This window comes from Rhea pennata, chromosome 2 (assembly GCF_028389875.1).
Source record: "Rhea pennata isolate bPtePen1 chromosome 2, bPtePen1.pri, whole genome shotgun sequence".
Taxonomy (NCBI): domain Eukaryota; kingdom Metazoa; phylum Chordata; class Aves; order Rheiformes; family Rheidae; genus Rhea; species Rhea pennata.
Genome location: NC_084664.1, coordinates 116,261,188 through 116,280,015, shown reverse-complemented (window position 1 = coordinate 116,280,015; position 18,828 = coordinate 116,261,188). Strand labels below are relative to the sequence as shown.

Here is an 18,828-nt window from a genome sequence, read left to right as displayed (position 1 = left end):
ACACAGAGAAAGAGAGGTAGAGGTTTCATTTAAGCCTTGTTTCTGAAGGAGACTGAAAGCTTTTGGAGAGGTGCTAAGTGAAGAGTCAGAGCACCAGGAGCTAAGGAGCATAGAAATAGCAGCAGGGCAGTAGGGGAGAGCAGCTCAAATCAGTCTAGCAAGCCTGGCTGAATGCAAAAGATTATACACTAGTGGTATATATGAAGTGGAATACAACATTTTGTGTAGCTAATAAAATCGGTGATTGCATGACCAAATTTCAGTATGTCCCTAGGAAAGTAAGTATATCTCTTCAGCTTTGCTGGTTAAGACCACACTGCCCCAGGATGTAGACATTAGCATGAGGGTCAGGCAGTCACCTCAGGATAGCACTTGCAGAATAGCCTCAAAGTACATCTTGAAGAGGAGTGGAAGGAGAGGTGAGAGTAGTCCTGATCTCCTGGTTAGGATACTGTAGTAGGTACTCAGTCCCTCGCCTGTACCTTTTCCTGCATCTCTGCATAGCACTCCCTTGTTCCATAAAGGATCTGGGCTATTTCTCTCCCACAATTGCAATTTCCCCTGGACTCTTCCGGTTACTCTCACATTCTCAGAACAAGTGTCAAAGACTGCTTTCCTGCTCCTCCTGTCCTGTTCATCAAATCCTGTCCATGTGTCTGTCACAGATGCAGCTTTTTGCAACAGGGGTTGCAGAAGTTTGGGGTAGCAGAAGAGAGAAAGGGCTTCTTCCCGTATTCCCAGCAAAGAGTCTAGCCATGCCATGTTCCAAAACTCTCCAAATGAAAAAAAAAATCTAAGATTAAAAAGCCTCCAGGTCATTCCTATCCTATCTAGCTCTTAACTGTGTTTTCCTAAGTGTAATTGCTGCCTACTGAGGTGGGGGAAGAGAGAAAAGAAAAGGCAGTCAATCCAAATTGTCTTGTGAGGAAAGTAACCGAGCAGGACTACGGAAGCTCAGCAGTCATCCAACTGCACAGCTTCTTGTGAAACCTTTATGAAAAGCCTGAATGAGCCCCTCAAATGAATGGCCATTTTGTCCCTTTCAGTTCTCCTGCTCTAGCATGGGACTCAGTGTGCAGCTTGTGGATAGACAGATTCCACAATAAATACAGAAGGAGAGTAAAACTAAACCCTCTGGAGCTTGGCCAGCAGCAATGTCAAATCTCTTGACTGATTTCCCAGGGAATTCTTGCTCTAAATGTCAGGACAACATAGCCCTGCAGCCAAATCTGGACCAGACTGATACCAAGGCGTGACAAACCGAATGACCTAAGTAACAAGATTACACTACAGGAAAATTAAAACTTTAGAAATGTGCAAAGATCACATTTCAGTAAGCAGTGTTTAAGATCCTTTTAGTAGACAAATCTTAGCTCAAACTTATAAAACATAAATTGGTGAGAGGAGCGGGATTTATTAGTGACAACAGAGTGAAACTTTCAGTCAGTCAGTAAAGAAAGTCTAAGAGCTTCTGTAAGTGTCCATGGTTTCTGAAACGCTTACAGTCTCTATTAAAATGGTCTTATCAATAGGAGCCAAGGAAGGTCAAGAGAATATTGTCTGCCAAGAGTCAGCCCCACTTATGAAAATGGCAGCTAAATTCCTTCATCATCATTCAAGCACTTTGGAAAATCCTTTTGGAGCCACTCCTCTGAGTGGCAGCAAGCTTCCCATAAGTTACTTCCGCCATAAGTTACCTGCAAACCCTAGCTGGGCACTCACTCTGGTATGGTTGGCAGGAGCTTAAATAGTTTGGGGATTTTTTGATCATCTGTCAGCTGTAGCTGTAATTGGCCTGTAGGTTCAAAAGCTTTTGGAAAGGGCAGGGACGCAGAGAGAGAGAGAGAGAGAGAGAGAGAGAAAGCACATTCATGTAAGCCTCATTGCTTTTGGAAACCGAAAGCCTGAAGTGGTGCTGAGAGATGAGCCAAGCGAGCTGAGCAACTTGAAAACAGCAGCATAAATGAGAACAATCTGGATCCTCTGGGTACAAGTGAAACAGAGCTAAGATCACTAAGAAAACACAGGGTGCTTCCAAATTATGTCAGTCTGGGAGGGAGTCATCTTTCTTTTCCCTGCCTCAGTCTCCTCTGACAAACCTTGTGAGGCAGATCTGACGCAGTTGCCCAGGATGAAAATCCATGAGAATCGTCATGGAAATGATGGGGACTCTGCCCACATTGCTATTCAGTAAGGTGACAGAATCTAGTCCTGGGAGATTTTCTGCCTCTCTGCCCTCATATTATTTTAGTTGGAATTAGCAGTTTGCACACTGCTTTTCAGCTTTGGCAATTTGCCCTCTCTTCCATAACAGCCCAACTCAAAATCTCAGATGCAGCCACTCCAGCTGTCTGGGAAGTCCTTGTTCAGAACATGGATGTGTCTTAGGAGTTGCTTCTTTCCATGGCTTACTTTCCTACAGAGATCTTTAATTCATGATGCCCTAAAAATGACTATAAACACTGACAGAATGCTTACTGAAGGAGAAGCAGCATAGTGAGATTCCACTGTGTATTTTCCCCCCTTCAGAATGGATCGAGCATTAACACCATTTTTAAATTTTTCATACATATACTCTTACAAGATATTTCCTTAGCTGTGCTGAACACAACAGCAGGAGGAATATTTTATCCAGGGCAGAGGTCCAAAATGAGCTAACCTAGATTTTAAAAAGATGAAAACACATAAACAAACAAAAGAAACAATACAGTCCCAACTCCCAGTAATGACAAATTTATCCTTGGAAAAAACTGGGGCTGCTTTGCTGTGGTTTTCAGTGCCATCTCAGGGGATGGCTTCCTTGCCCTCTGGGCTTTCAACAGAACATAGTCTGTTTGTTTGAGCAGGGCTGGCACAGTGCAGTTTGCTCCAGGTTTGTGCCTGAAGTGTTGCCTTTCCCCATTTGTGTGGCCACAACCTTTGCCTAATCCGCCAGATCTCTTGCAGTAGGAACTGGAGTAGTGACAGAAGCTATTAATGTTCTGGCTTCTCCGCGTGGCAGTAAGCTGTTCTGCAGATCACAAAGAGCAGATATGTGCTAACTGCAGGAAAAGCATCAGCAATCATTTGCTTCACTAAGTGAATTTTGTTTGTGATTACTGCTCCTTTGAGGGACCTCAGGAGTAGAGTCTGCAAGGTAGGAAAGAACAAGTGTATTGTCTGGGCAAAGCCATGAAAGCAACCTCTGCTCTATTTGAAACAGCCAGCTCTGAAAATAGAAGGAAATTTGAGTTTTGTACTTGAGCTTTTTGTAGCTTTTGGAACAACAGAGAGACAGTAAAGGGGTGTGTGGCAGAAGTAGCCATAGTGTAAAAGGCTGAAATACGCAGCTAATCACTTCACCAAATGCAGATGGGAAGAGATGTGATGCATTCAAGCAAAGGAACCTACGGATGTTCAAAACAGAGCACTACAGAAGAACTTTTTGTACACTAGAATTCTTAGAATGGGGTAAAAAAGAATAGGGGAAGAACACTGTGCAGAGGAATATTCTAATCAAATCACTGTGAAGAACTCTTGCAAACTTGACATTAACAAAATTGGTCTGTGAGTATATGATGGGATTGTGTGTCAATATAATTCAGGCAGAATATGAAGTTTCTGTTACACAACTGCGACAAGTTGTGAATGGTACAAATTGTGAAACCAAATGCAACAAACAAGAGCAGAGCTGTATAATGGTGACTGTACCACTTCTTGACTAAGCTCTAGGCATAAGCAAATGAAACAAAGTTTGCAAACAAGAAAGTCAAACATCCAGCAGTTGTTTTTATTTGTCACTGAATTACAAATGTCTCTTGCAATACATAATTTTAGTATCTTTTATGGCATGGCTTTAAGGGAAACGCTTGAGAGAAACACATACATGTGCACACACAATTGTACTTTATGATCTCCTTCCATTTACCATAAAGTCTGATTGGTAAGTATTTAACACATGGATATGACTTCTTTATTACTGTATGTGCAATCTTGTGCCAGGCATTCTGAGCTGATAGTGGTTTACATTGCTTTGCTTTGCACCCACGTAAATAGTTACCTAGGGTCCAGAGTCTCCTAGCAGAGGCTAAGAGACGGCTTTCTATCCATGATTTCCATGCCTCCTCAAAGTAGTTCTTCAGCTCTTACACTGTTTTCTAACGGTCAGAAAAACTGTCTAGTAAAGTGCAGTCTGTCTGGTGGTCAGGCTGGCTGGTTGTCATGACTAGTTTTTATTCTTTCTTTTGCTGTATGCATGCATGGTAGTAGATGGAGTTTCTTTGTGCATGCTCTTATAATTTAGTTTAACACTTGCACAGTATATCATTGAAAATGTTTTCCTGTATAACTTTTGCCTGGACTCAATGTTGCATTCTAGGTTCAAAGCTACTAGAAAAAGGATTTCTAAGATACTAGACCATTTTCATCCCTGTCTTCCAGAAGTGTCCGTTTCTGTATGTTGTCTAACAAAATAATCTCACCTGGAAACTTAGGTGACTTTGCTTTTCACTGTCTTAAGAGTATTTTGGTTGAGTATTTTTCACTAGGTCTTTCTCAAGGTGGGAACCATCCAAATTTCTTGCCAGCATAATGATCTAATTCAAACTGTTTTTCTTGGTGGCTTTCTGCATTATATTCTAATTCCAACATATTTTTTCAGTGACTTTCCACACCGGGCAGAACTTTATTGAACTCCACAACTTCCAACGAATTAAGCAACTTGCCTCTTCTTCACAACGCACCAACAGTCATTTTGGATGTATAAAGCTAGCTGGCTGCAGAGTAGCTTAGAGTTTATTTCATAGAATAACGTGTGCAGCAGGCAGCACTAGGGAGGAAACCGAGACATTTTTGAGTCATCCCCAATACTGCTCAGCCCCCACCATAAAAGCGCAGTGGGCTTCCTCCTGCCCGGGCTTCTTCTTTTAACGGGCGGCACAAACCACCTGAATTAATCTGCATATTCACATGATCGCAAATAAGGAACAGCCGGCGGCCGGGCGGCAGCGTCTCAAGTACCCTTCACCTATAAGGAAAAGCAGGTAGGGGAGAGTGGCCGGGAGCGCCGCTCTCGCTCCCGCATGGCCGGGAGCCCCCCCGGGTCCCCCCGCCGGGCGAGCGCCGCCGCCGCCGACCCGCGCCCGCCGCCGCCGCGCTCCGCGCCCGCCGGCGAGGCATGAGCGACGCAGCGGCCGCCCCGCGCCGGGGGTGAGTGCGCGGCTCTCCGCGGGGTTGGTGGGGGGCGGCCCGGGGCGCGGGCAGCTCTGCCGGGAGGTTTCGAGGCGGCAAACGGGAGGAGGATGTGAGGGGAGGGTGCGTGGCGCCCGGCGGGGTCTCTCGGCGGCCGGGTCCGCGGAGCCCCCCGGGATCCCCGCGCCCCGCGGAGAGGTGGATCCGGGCTCCGCGGGGCTCCCGGTCGGGGGGCTACAGCCTCCCCGTGGCGAGCGCCGGCTGCGCCCGGGGGTTGCTCCCGCCGCGCAGCCCCGTCCCCCCCCCGCCCCGCTGCCGTCGGCAGCGCCGCAGCCTCTTGGGCGCCCTTGAGCTTTAACCTTGGAGGTGCCAATGGGGCCAGACCCTGGGGTGCTTCTCCACACCCTGAAACTTATTTATTGACGCTCACTGTCCTGCTTCAGTGAGGAGAGTTCACAGCAGCTGCGAAGCTGCGGTGCGGTGCTGGCCTCTCTCTTCCCAGATCCTATATCCAACTGAGTGACAGTTGTTCATTTAGTACTTTATTGTGAAATGAAACGAAATGATTTTTTTAAAGCCCTGCAGACAGTGCCGTTGCATTGCAACAGTATCCATCTCTTTCCCTCCGCCCCCAACCCCCAAGTTGGCAAGCAAGTGCCTAATGTCCATTTGAGCTACCGCCGGCTGTGCCAGCACAGGTCGGAGACTATCTGAGTTTGCTACGGAGGTGCCACTGTAAATAGCTGCCGCACGCACAGAACTTTTCGGCAACCACGGTGTCGTGTGGAAGGGTTGGCAGTGAGCCCACATCCAGTTTGCTTGCTATGCTTGCCTTATTCGTCGAAACAATATTAGCTGGAAATGGAAGAATTTAAAAGTGCGAATTAACTTTTGTGCTGAAGCTTTCGTTATGGCTTTTAAGCAATAACAATATAAATAATAAGGAAACCTGCTGCCCTGCATTCTTACAGATACTGCGTGAATCTGAGTAAGAGACAGTCCTTACCCTCATATTACTTTATCTCTAGTAGCAGTAGAAGCTGTAAAACCCACCTTGCATCCTGTCAGTCATTCTTCTGTATAATCTTGTAATCTAGAGAATTTCAAGTGTGGCCACGTGTAAGACTAATCTGTGGCCAGGATATGAAAGTACCTTTCCCCCCCTCCTTTCTGTTGTATTTTGCATTTATCTAAGGGCAACATGAGTTAGCGAGCTGGAACTACTTTGAAATTGTTTTGTAGCTTTGACAGCAAATTGCAGCTGCTAGAATGTCATATTTCAGTTTCAGACCTGGCACAATCATCACTGTTTCTCGGTCTTATCCCAAGCTTCATGTTGAAAAAATAGCAGGCTTTGGAGATGGTGTTGACTTCAAAGTTGTTGATAGCCCTTGCCTTTGAGTGAAAACCTGCCCAAACACTTTTATTTATGTAAAGCTTTAATTAGTGTTAGGAGGATTGCTGTGGGGGGAAAAGGTGTGCGTTTTGTAAGAAAAGGTTGCTATAACAGCTAGATGGTTTGTTGGGGCTTACCCGCCATTTTTTTCAGAAAAAAAGTGTATTAAAAACAAATATTTAGATAGTTAACTAGTCAAGTAAAGTGACACAATATAGGTTTATTGTTTTGACTTTTTTTTCTCTTTTTCCATGCAGCATGCTGTATTAGCAGTATAGAAATTCTATTTTGATGAACAGTTTCTTGTATTTGAATTATACCTTAATAGATGTTTGGTTTACATGCAGCATTCCTTGAATTTTCAAAACTGAAAAAAAAAAAAAAAAACTGACTGAACTTGACTGCATGTACTCTCAGCTGGATGAGCAGTGTAAGATCTGCTTATACTGACTATAAGGATTGGCCTTTTCCTAGGCAGAGCCATCAGCTGCTCAGTGGAAAGTACGGCTTTCTGTTTTTGTTGTTGTTGTTGTTGTTGTTGTTTTTGTTTTTTTTTCCCTGTACCATTATTGCATGTAATGCTGCATGCTTCTGAAATTCCTCACAACTTGAAGGAAGTGAACTGCATTATTTTAGTACCTGATGCAAAAACTTCGATCTACCTCTGCAAGACAAAAGAATGTAGTTAATTTGTAGACCTTGCTGTTTGCTGCACGTACAAAGAGGTAGCAGGACAAAGAAGTCGGGAGATGCTGTACCCTCTCTATCTTCCATGCTCCAAACACCTGTGGCCCCCTTGGCCAGCCCTCAGTGTGGTGAAACATCCTACAGAAGCCTGGAATATAGTGCTTGGGCTTATGTTTTGTTCAGCAAAAGTAAGTGCAAAATAAAGTTCAGGGAGTCCCAGACTGCATCCAAACTGAGCTACAGGGGAAAGGGGAGGCATGTGCTGCAGCCCATCTCTGGATGTCCAGGCTGCTTCTCTGTGAACAGCAGGATGTATCTTATCCCTGTGTAAAATGTCTAATTAGGGCATGCCCCGGGACATGGAGCTCTTCCCAGTATGGACATAGCTCTTGCTCAGACAACTAAGTTAAATTGCTCCTGAGGAGGTAGCTGTAGGTTAGTAGCTGTGTCAGATTTGTGTCTTTGGGTTTAAATGCCGCCTCCTATAGGCAACTGTGAGCTTCAGCTTTGGAGAAGGTGGTGAATTTGGATCCATTTGGAATGAGAAGTCTGGTCTAGATAGTTGGACATTAACTGTCTGTTAATATGAGATCTTACAAAAATGGCTTTTGGTTTGTTTTGAGGTTGATCTGAAATCAGAAGTCAGTTTGGGGTTGACTTTTCTCCTAATTACAGTCCTTCTCTAGCAGAGCAGCTCTCACTCAGGACTCTTAGATCACTTCATAAGCATTTTACAACAGGCTTTTGAAGGCAATAATGTAATTCTTGCTCTCATCTGAGAGTCCAGAGAACTGAGATAGAGTTCAAGTGACCTATCCAAAATACACAGTGAATTAGCATAAGGAATGAGACAGGGGAAACAAATTATTTGTTCCAGTCACAAGATTAAAATGCCTTTCCCTAACTCTTTGCAACTGTTAAGAAATTCATGGGCCATTCCTCTTGCAATAACCTGAAAAGGCCAGAGATGCCTTTTATGCTTCTTTCTCATGTTAGTAGTATTAAATATGCATTGTAGCTCAGTTACCTCAGATAACTGAGCATTAAATTCTTCCATCCTTCGACTTGAAATTCCACTCCAAATGTAGCAGCTCAATATTCTTTTTGTTTTTTTCTTTCTTTTTTTGAGGGTTTGGGGGTTTTATTTTTAAAGAAGAATCTTGTTAGTATTCCTTAAACTCATTAAAATGCTTCCCTTTTGGCTTGTTCTCCTAATTTATTAATATACCAAATAACTTTTCATTGGTGACCCAGTTTCATAGGTATCTGAGCATCTAGCAAAACTGTAACTTATCAGGAAGGCAGTGTAGACTAATAAGTAGCCTCTTCAGACAGGGTAGAAAACCAAGATACTTCTTTCTTTGCCACAGAACTCTACGTACAACAAACATACAGTAAATATTGCTCCATTTCACTGCTTAGCCTTCACCTTTAATCCAAAAGAAAGCATCTTATTGATTGCATGATTGATTCAAAAGACAGGATTTAGGATTGCTTGTATTTTCCTGGCTGAATTCAATTTTCACCCTGTGTCCCCAGTGAAGAAACTGTTCTCTGAATAAATATAAATCGAAGTAATGGTTTATGAGTGTTGAAACAAGTAGACGTTCTCTTATAAACTCCAGGCCAATATCCCAAACTGCAGTGTTATCAGAATTGTCAGAGTTTGGCTGAGATGCTGCCTTTTACTAAACTATTGTACATGCTTGGTTTAACAGGTAAAAATTTGTTGAGAAAAAAGATGATAGATGCTCACTGATTTAATGAGCACAGTAGTCAACAGGCCACTGGAATTAGTAGTGTTTTACAGATGCTAATTCGGGCAGAATTTAGCTAGTGTAGAATAACATGCTTATTTTCATACTTACTTGCTTCAAAAAAGATATAGAGGCTGCTTTGTGTGAACTGGAGCTATAAATGAGACTGATTACAGGGGATGATTAACTTCCTCTGTCCTGCACTACAAGCAGCCTCTTAAACACTGGTTTAAGGGCAGCCCACTCTGACAGTGCACGCGTCTATTGTCCTGGTCCAAGGACGCTCATCACTGCTGCCTTCCCTCCACTGTCTGCCAGATAACACCTCCCAACAGCAAGGCTTACTTGGTGACTTCTGATGAAGTTTTGTTCTACTTTTCAGTAAGTGTAGACGTCTCTGCAACTGTGAGAGCATCATGGTGGCGTTCAAAGGAGTCTGGACTCAGCCCTTCTGGAAAGCTGTCTCAGCAGAGTTCTTGGCCATGCTAATTTTTGTCCTCCTCAGCCTTGGCTCTACAATCAACTGGGGCGGATCTGAGAAGCCCCTACCTGTCGACATGGTCCTTATCTCTCTCTGCTTTGGACTCAGCATTGCAACCATGGTGCAGTGTTTTGGACACATCAGCGGAGGCCATATTAACCCTGCGGTGACCATTGCGATGGTCTGCACTAGGAAGATCAGCCTTGCCAAGTCTGTTTTCTACATCGTCGCCCAGTGCCTGGGGGCCATCGTGGGGGCTGGCATCCTCTACCTTGTCACTCCACCCAGTGTGGTGGGCGGCTTGGGAGTCACGACGGTAATCACTTCTGCTCTTGAAGTAGACTATTTTTTAAGAGTCTAAAACAATGTAAGCAGTGTCACGCAGAATAAAGAGTACGCAAGCAGAGATTTAAGGAGCTTTTGTTGGTTTATTTACAACATCTAGACATGGCTTTAAGCTCTCCTTAGGATGTGTTGATGCGGTGCAGTATAATCATTATTTTTATAGACATTTTCTAGAACTTCCCCAAATCTGATGACAGCAGGTAATGTTAATTTACATGTACCACTTAAATAATGTATGTGTGAAATGCCATTTTCAGTTGGATCTGGGAGGGTGAAATTAATTCTATGCTGTTATGATGGGGATTGAAAAAACATCAATTTAAAATGACACACTTTTGAAATAGATTGTGGCTTAGATTTCAGCTTTATTCTAAACTAATAAGGAATGCCATCAGTTAGCCCTGTTGCAGGACTTATTAAAAATGCACTTGAGCTGCACACTGCTTAATTTTTAATTGAAATTTAAATTAATTAAGTCAGGGCTAATTAATGAATTTATAATTGAATAGTAAATTACAGTGCTCCCAAGGAAAAAAAATGGTGAAGAAGTGCAGCATTTGCAAATCCCTGTGTAAAATAAATAAATAAATAATAATAATAAAATAAATAGACTTCTGCAGTCTACTTTGAAGTTCTTGTTGAATGTTACTGTAATGACTTCTTTTGCCAGCCCAGCAGTAATTTTCCACGGCTCTCAAATTAAAGAAAAAAGAAAGAATGAATCTCTACCTGATTGTTACTTTTCACTGTGTGTAATTTAAAAATGTATTTGGATTTTTGATTTACAAGCTCACAGTTGCTTCATCTCCAGTGTTTCTTCTTTCAGGTACATGGAGATCTTTCTGCTGGCCACGGACTCCTGGTGGAGCTGATAATTACATTCCAGCTGGTTTTTACTATTTTTGCCAGCTGTGATTCAAAACGAAGTGATGTCACTGGTTCAGTAGCCTTAGCAATTGGATTTTCTGTTGCAATTGGACATTTATTTGCTGTAAGTCAATGGTTTCTGTTTAACCAATAGAATCCTTATCCTTTTATGGCTACTTCAGAAATAGGCGGAAACTTCTGCAAACTTTCAACTGTACTTTACACACCCAAATCAAAGCCCTTTAAAAAGCAGTGGGAGTGTCCCCTTGGATGGGATTTTATTTCAGAGCTTGCCTGCATGTTTGTGTGATGGTTTTGTTACTTCTGTGGCAACGCCCCAGGGAGTAGCAATACGTGCTACTGAGATTAGAAGCCATGCAAAACCTGGGTGTTTAGATGTGGCTGTGGCCACTTTTTTTTTTTTTTTTTTTTTTTTTTTTTTTTTTTTTTTACAATTTACAGAAATTATGTAACTGCCTTTGAGGTATTAGTAATAGGTAAAATTTTGTCTTGTCTTTAGATCAATTACACTGGTGCCAGTATGAACCCTGCCCGATCATTTGGACCTGCTGTCGTCATGGGGAAATGGGAAAACCAATGGGTAATGGCTTTCATATTTCTTTTGCCATAGCAAAAAATATCTAGCAGGACTTTTTCGTATATCACTTGTCTTTAGTTATCTATCCTAGCATATCCCAGAGAGGCCACCACTGAGGAAGACGGATGCTGACCTGCCACAAGCTCTACTACAAAAGCTTTGCTTAGGATTTTGGTGTTGTACACAATATGGTGAGATCGCATCTTGCTATTTGAGGGTCTTTTTGTGGAGGCAGTAGCTAGTGTAGGAAGTAAATCATTCAAGAAGCTTGAAACACAAAAGCAATCCAGTGAGACTAGAAACTGCTAGAAAGAAAAATCCTCTGAGGCAGGTTGCAAAGCCCCAAGTCATGCTGGTGAGACGTTATGGAAGTAATTTGATTGGCTTCACATTTTACCTGATTCTACAGCAAATTGTGGCAGACATAAAATGGGAGTGGGGACCTCAATCTGGTTGCAGGGAGAGAACCTTCCTCAGCAAACGATCACCAATGAGAGATGAAGGGTTTGTAGTCTGGCTTTTACAAGCCAGGTCAGATGTTACCTGCTTTGATTAGCAAGGATCAGTCTAAGAGTATTTGTGCAGGAAGCCATTAGGTAAATGGATCATGAATGATGCAGTCATTTTCTACATCATCTCTATTAAACTTCTTAAAAAACAATTTATGTTTTATAAGGAGAGAAAGATTGCAGCTGAGCTTCACCTAATTAAAGAGACTACAAGTGCTTCTAGAGACAGTTACAGTTAGTACTGAAAAAGCTGTATACTACAGTGTGTATAAGGATTTTCTTAATTTTAAAATATGGAGCCTGCATTGCTCCCACTGCAGCTAATAACAGAAATAGCATTGTCGTCAGGCCCTAAGGCTCCAATTTTGCAAACATGATACCATGTGTAACTTTGTTCCCAGGAGTTATCCTATTGAAGCAGATTTACCCTGTTATTAGTGAATGGCATGTTCATATGAAAAACTGCTGTAGTTTTTCACAAGATTAATTACCCATACTCTGAGGCAGTCTGAAATTTATAAGTAAAGCTGTAAACAATAAGCAAATACATCATGTAGAAACTTGTAGGAGAAGCTTAACTGTTGTCCTGGTCATTTGGAGAGATTGCCTTCTCCTCTTCCTTCAAAGTAGTGACATTAGCATGCCATTAATGGAAGCCTAGTGGGCTTCCACACCTGCTAATGTTACAGGCCTACTACAGGTTGTCCTGAAATAAATAGGTACCCTGCAAAGTTGAATGCCTATTGTATTTGTTTATTCAGCTCTAATCAGATATCTGACTGCCTGTTGGATTCTACTGGATTCTTTTTGAATTGTGAGTCCTAAACATTGAAGTAGACCCATTTGTTCTGTTTGTTTATATGCTTTGAAAGATTTTGTCTCCTTACAAGTTTATCATCCTCTTGAGTGAAAATGCAGCAAGAAAACCAGTTTGCTGCACTGGCGTTTATTTTCTTGTGTCATCCTGCAAGCAGCATAAATATGTTATCTAGAGCTGACAAATAAGCAGTCAAAATTTAGAGAAGGCCTCATGGAAAAAGATATAAAGCTCAACAAAACTGTTTCTCCTTGAAGATATTATGTGCCTATTTCTTTATCATCTTGCCTCTGGTAGTGTAAAAGCAAAGCTATTCCAGAGCAACTGTATGTGACTATGGAGCTGTATATGACAAGTCATATATGACTCCATAAGGATTTATGGCCTATTTTTTTCCTCAAGAAATTTTATAGCTATAGTTGAACCAATGAAGGATGATGAAGGGCCTGTGTTTTGTCTTACTGCACAAAGTTTAAATACATTAAATCTCCCCAAAAAGGGGAAAAAATGCTTTCTATTAACAGAAGAGGAGGGTAGGGCAGAGAAAGAATGCCTGCATGTCCATCTAAATATATAACTTCACTGTTCCTTTGCCGTTTGCCCCAGTAGATTGGTTATCAGATATTTGGATGGAAATCTTCAGACATCAGAGTTGTAACCTTACCTCACTCACACATCTACAGAGGTGTCTTCTGTCCTGGCCGCTCTGTTGCGGTACACTGTCTAAACTCTGATGTGAGAGGAGTTTTTTAGGGAAAAGAAGGGCCTACCAGTGATTAGATAACTGGATTCTAGATGCCTAGTGAGTATTTCTGAAGAGGAAAAAATGTGTGAAGAGAAGAGAGACTGAGAGCCTGCAGAGATAAATATAATAACACAGAAGAAACCCATGACATGAGAATGATGCCATGAACTCTTTAAGTCTTTGGCTTTTGACCAGTTTATTGTGTGACTTTAGAAGTCACATGATTGCTGAGCTCCAGGTCAATAGCTGTGAAAGCTATGGTAGTTACACTTCTCTGTCCTATAGACTTGGTATGAGGGCAAATTCATCCTGATTCATGACATCTAGGGAACTATGTGATTGCTTTCCCAAAAAAGGAGAGTTGATTAAAAAAACTACACCAGGACTTTTTGCTGGAAGTGTTCTGGATGAAGTCTGTAGTAATCTATTTTTGTCTGACAACCAGGGATTCTTTGTTCTATAGCTTAATGCCTGTGTTTTTCCACCTCTCTTTGCAGGTGTATTGGGTAGGGCCAATAATTGGAGCAGTTCTTGCTGGTGCTCTTTATGAATATGTCTATTGCCCAGATGTTGAACTTAAGCGCCGTTTTAAAGATGTGTTCAGCAAGGCCGCTCAGCCATCCAAAGGGAAATACATGGAGGTGGATGATAACAGGAGCCATGTAGAGACTGATGACCTGATCCTGAAGCCTGGTGGTGTTCATGTGATTGATATCGACAGGGGTGAAGACAAGAAAGGGAGAGATCCGTCCAGCGAGGTATTGTCTTCTGTATGACTAGCAAGGAGCACTGAAAGCAGAGAGCAGCCTGCTAGCATGTCCACAGATATCCTTCCACCTATTAAAGAAACAGATCTCCTGTAAACTAAGCATCTACCATTTCCCAGAAGGTATGGTGCACGATACTGGCATCACCAAACTCAGAAGGAATACTAGAATCTTACCAGAATTAGGATTCCCTACACATTACTCAAAATTAAGAGATGTCCCTATTCTCTTCCTCTCCTCCTTTATGGAACAACTCCAAAGTCAAAAATGAGATGAAAGCATTCTCCTCTAATAAATCAGTCAATGAAATGAAGATAGAGATGTTTAACATTCAGATTGACAGTTAAGATGTATCAGGAAATGCCTATAGACATGAAGATCTACTTATCAGATTGTTCTTCTGACACTTAATTGGCTGTTGTCAACTCTGATTAAGACATCTTACCCATAAGTGTTCTTTGCTAGGTCCAGGGACAACATCAATGGTATTTAAGACTTATATCCAAAGTCAAGCAAAGGAATGTTGTTTCCGTTTGCACGTATCATTATTGCCTTGCAAACTACCTCTGAAAAAATAATATTTTATAGATTTTTAAAAATCTCACCCCATCAAGTTTCACTCATTTGGTTTCCAGTATAAATATATTACTTTTATACATTTCCAGGAGTAAATACATTGAAACTGAAAATTAAAACCTATTGTAATAAGGCTGCAAAGTATTTGACTGTTCTTCATATTAGCTCATGTCACTGTCTTTCTGGTGAAACATTCTCCTGAGGTTTGACTATTGACCATTTAGTGCTAGCAGACTCTCAAGGTCATGCAGAGAATATGAAGGCTCTCCTGTTACTTAATAACTCAAGAGATATCAGAAGAAAAGAAAGCGTATCTGTTTTCAGTGCACTTGTTCAAACACACATTTCTGTGCCAATTTATGTAAACTGAAGTTTTAAATTACTTATCTACTTTCTTACAAAATTGTTGGAAATAAGATTTTTTAAAAATTTATTAGTAATGTAGAGGTTTTTTTAATTTTTGTTAACTGTATTGAAACACTGATTGGAAAATATTTTTTATAGCATGATAAAATGACTGCTTCTGGCTTTTTGTTTTAATTGATCTCTCATTGAACAGGATCCATGCTTGTTTTGCTATTGCTATAGTCTAAATTACCTCTCTGGTGAAGCTTTTTTTTAATCTATTAGGAAGAAACGCCAGCACTTGCAAGATTTTTTAGGGGAAAAGGGAATGAAATATGATAAATTAGTCTTTCTCTTGTATGAAGTATTTCACTAGACATAACCAACCAAACAAAACATTTCTATAAAGCTGTTGACTTTATTACTGGCTTTTGTTTCAATCCGTTGCTTGGAGTTTTACAATATGCAGCTGCAGAGCAATCAAAAGTCTTGTTATTACAGTAATTGTATAGATTTTACTTTAAAATTGAAAACAAATTCCTGCCTACTTGGCAATAAGAGGGAGTTGGGAGAGAGAAAGCATGAGTCTCGATTGTGGCCTGTAATAGATCTGCCTCTCTTTGACGTTACTCCATATACAATCTTTATCAGAGGGAATTAGATGTTTCTAATGAGGAGATAGCGCACAGATTTGAGTCTGGCAGTGCTTTACTATGATTCAAGGCCAATTCTACTATCCCAGCTCGTAACACTGGATAGTTCTAGTGTATCCTATTATGTTCATTTTCCTGATCTTACTTTTCTTGTGTTAAAAGCCCTGTTAGAGAAGCTCTCAAACTCACTGCATGGGATGTGAGATTTGTGACTCTACCAGCTGCTTCCAGTCTGGCCATGATTTTCTTCCTGCTCCCTGCAGCTGTAGGGCTCTGTAGGCTAAGCATGGCATGTGGCACCTGTGGGCATGGCATGAGGCTTCCTTGAGTGGTCACATAACATATGGCACAAGTAGGCATAGGAATGAGCTTTCCTAAGTTACTGCACAGCATGTTGCATGTGTGGGCATGGGATTGCGCTTCTAGTATGAGCAATCCTGGACCTTTGCCCACTCCCACCATCCTACCTGCTCCATCTCATACCTGTTGAGGCATCACAGCAGTGACTACCTGTGGATTCTGGTAAAGTAGCTGGATATTTGTCCTCAGCTGAATACCTGACACAGTGACAGCATTGCTAGGGCATGAGCATGGTTAGGGGCTTTCAAGACACCATTTCAAATGACAGATAAGAGGTCCTTCCTGCAGCAAGGAGTGAGCTTCCTGTGGGAAGGACAACACAAATGTGGTGTTTAGATCCCCTACATGACTCTTCTTAGATGGGTGCGAAAGTATGAAACTTACTTTTTTTTTTTTTTTTTTTTCCCTTTAGATATTTGTTCTATTCCCCTCCCCACCCCACCCTAAAAAAGCCATATTTGTTAAAGGGGCATTTTGATAAACCTTTTGCATGGCTTCGGTGGACAAAGTAATGTGTGTAGCCCTGGTGGATTATTAAGAAGTTTTGTGTTTTGATATTCAGAAACACTGTGAAAGCTAATAATTTGTGAATTTTGCAGGGTATTATTTAAATAAGAAGCTGTGACTTGTTTTATGCTTAAGGGTCCTTTTACACAAATGGCATGATGTATATTTTCTTTACCCACTTTGATTCTACTGCTGAGGTGAGCATAACATTAGTATAATATTAGCCAAGTCAGGAGACTCTTTCTTCTTTCTTCTTCATTAATGAACTGTGGCAAACTCTCGGAACCGGTCCCAGGAGAACTCCTCACAGAAAGAATATTGAAGATAAGGTACAGGCTGCTGAGCAAAGATCAAGGGAAAGAGGGGAAGCCAAAATAAACAGGGCATTAGTAAAGGATGTTCTCTGTAGATATAATCAGGAAGGTGAGATATGGTAGGTCTGTTCCTGCTCCCACCGAACACGACTTGTGGAGAAGTTTCTTTAATCCTGGGCTATTTCGGGACCTCATGGCTTCTCATATACTTTGCTGTGATTTCTGCAAAATTGGAGCAGGATGCTTAATTCTAGAAGGAGATGCATTCAACATGAGTTTTATGACCCACTCTAAAGTAAATTCTTACCAGTAGTTGTCATCACTGTTGGTTCTGCCCTACCACAAGAGATTACCATTAACAGAAGGGACGATCACACTTACACATGCCTCAGGGCTTGATTCAGCTTTAACCTGTAGGGCTACATTGTCCTTTAAGTTGTTTTGCAGCCATCATCATCGTAAAGTTACATTTCGTTAAATAATAGACCAGTGTAATCTTTTTCATGGCCTGTGAGTACTTTGTCTTAGTGTGATTTAAAAACATGTTTTAATACTTTTTGAGTTAGGTTTACATTAAAAGACCTTCAGCTCTATATTGCAGTTAGTAATACAACTTGATGTCCTCTAAAAGTATTTGTTGGTTGAGGTGGTAAATGGTAAATGTCTTTGGTTTACAATAGGAGATCAATTTTGCAGTAGGCATGCCAGGCATGTTGTCATAATTCTCAGATCCTAAAATATAAAAGATGGATGAGCCCCTTGCTCCTCCATGAAGGCAGGACTGTTTCCAACAGTACTTTTACATTCTAATAAGTGAGTTCAAATCATTTAATTACTGGACTTCAGAAGAGAAAGGGTGAAATTTAAAGGTGGGTTACACAGGGATATGCAAATACTTTTCAGGTTGTATGGACCCTAAGGAGTTTATCAACAAAATTCTAACTGCTCTCAGAACGGGTAAAAATAAGAATCGTATGGCATCTGAGATATCGGAATCCTTCTCCTATTTAAGTACTGAGAGCTGTATCTTTCATTCATTCAGTGGAAGGAAGAGTGAGACACTGCATATCATATATAACGCTTAAGTTTCTCACCTGTATTAGTACATGAGCTTTTTGAAATGTTTCATTTCTGACTTTTAATAGTTAAGCACAGTAGCTGTTTGAAAAGCTGGATAGCCTTCAAATATGATTTCTTCCTAGTACTTTGTTACAGAGCAATTGCTGTTGTGCTTGCAACACTTTATCTGCAGCCTATGCTAACCCATGCTAGCAAAATGTTATACACCATCCAATATTTATAATCTAAATGAAACGTGATAATTTACATTGTGAGCATTTCCTTCCAAGGTGAGAGATGCATACAAAATCTCTTGTAATCTCAAATCAACCTGTGTGTGTCTGAGTTTCTTGAGGACTTATTAAACAGGCATGATGCAAATGCAGACTGAAATATGTTACCCACTTATATGATCTAAACCATAGTGATGTGATCTCTGTAATTTAGGATAAATGAGGTAAAGCAGGTAAATACATGGATTTTTCTGCAAGACTGCTTCTTGTTGAAATGTCTGGACACTATAATACCAAAACTAATATTATAAGATTTAAAATTTCCTTATGTGATATTTGGACTAATCTACTGAAGAATATACTATAAAATACTGCATGCTTATCTGTTTTCCACTTGTATTCTGCTGTATCTCACACTGCTGTTGCAAATAAAACTTCTGTTCAGAAAAAAAGAAAAGGCGTCATCTGATCATTGCAAAATATTTTAAAACCCTAAGGCTCATGACTGAAATATATGAGAAAAAAAAATCAGACAAATAGCGCATGTTCAAGAAGAATCTGGAAGTGTATGAGGCTGAGAATCAATGATTTACTGCAGGAAAATATTTCTGTCAATGAAGAGATGAGTAAGTGATTCAATATC

At 41.0% G+C, this 18,828-nt stretch overlaps 1 protein-coding gene across 1 annotated transcript; it reads left to right on the top strand.

Moving 5' to 3' along the window:
* The first annotated feature begins 4,773 nt into the window (after nucleotides 1-4,773).
* On the top strand, nucleotides 4,774-15,075 carry AQP4 (aquaporin 4). Its single transcript, XM_062568149.1, has 5 exons — nucleotides 4,774-5,021; nucleotides 9,392-9,806; nucleotides 10,662-10,826; nucleotides 11,223-11,303; nucleotides 13,869-15,075. The coding sequence occupies exons 1-5, from the start codon at nucleotides 4,948-4,950 to the stop codon at nucleotides 14,145-14,147; spliced, it is 1,014 nt and encodes a 337-aa protein (XP_062424133.1). The 5' UTR covers nucleotides 4,774-4,947; the 3' UTR covers nucleotides 14,148-15,075.
* The last annotated feature ends 3,753 nt before the right edge of the window (nucleotides 15,076-18,828 follow it).

What these genes read in the sequence shown, in the direction of transcription:
- AQP4 (XM_062568149.1), top strand. Translation starts at nt 4,948, where the DNA reads ATGATCGCAAATAAGGAACAGCCGGCGGCCGGGCGGCAGCGTCTCAAG. An exon ending in GCGGCTTGGGAGTCACGACG is followed by an intron (nt 9,807 to 10,661) that starts GTAATCACTTCT and finishes TTCTTCTTTCAG; the next exon opens with GTACATGGAGATCTTTCTGC. An exon ending in GGAAATGGGAAAACCAATGG is followed by an intron (nt 11,304 to 13,868) that starts GTAATGGCTTTC and finishes CTCTCTTTGCAG; the next exon opens with GTGTATTGGGTAGGGCCAAT.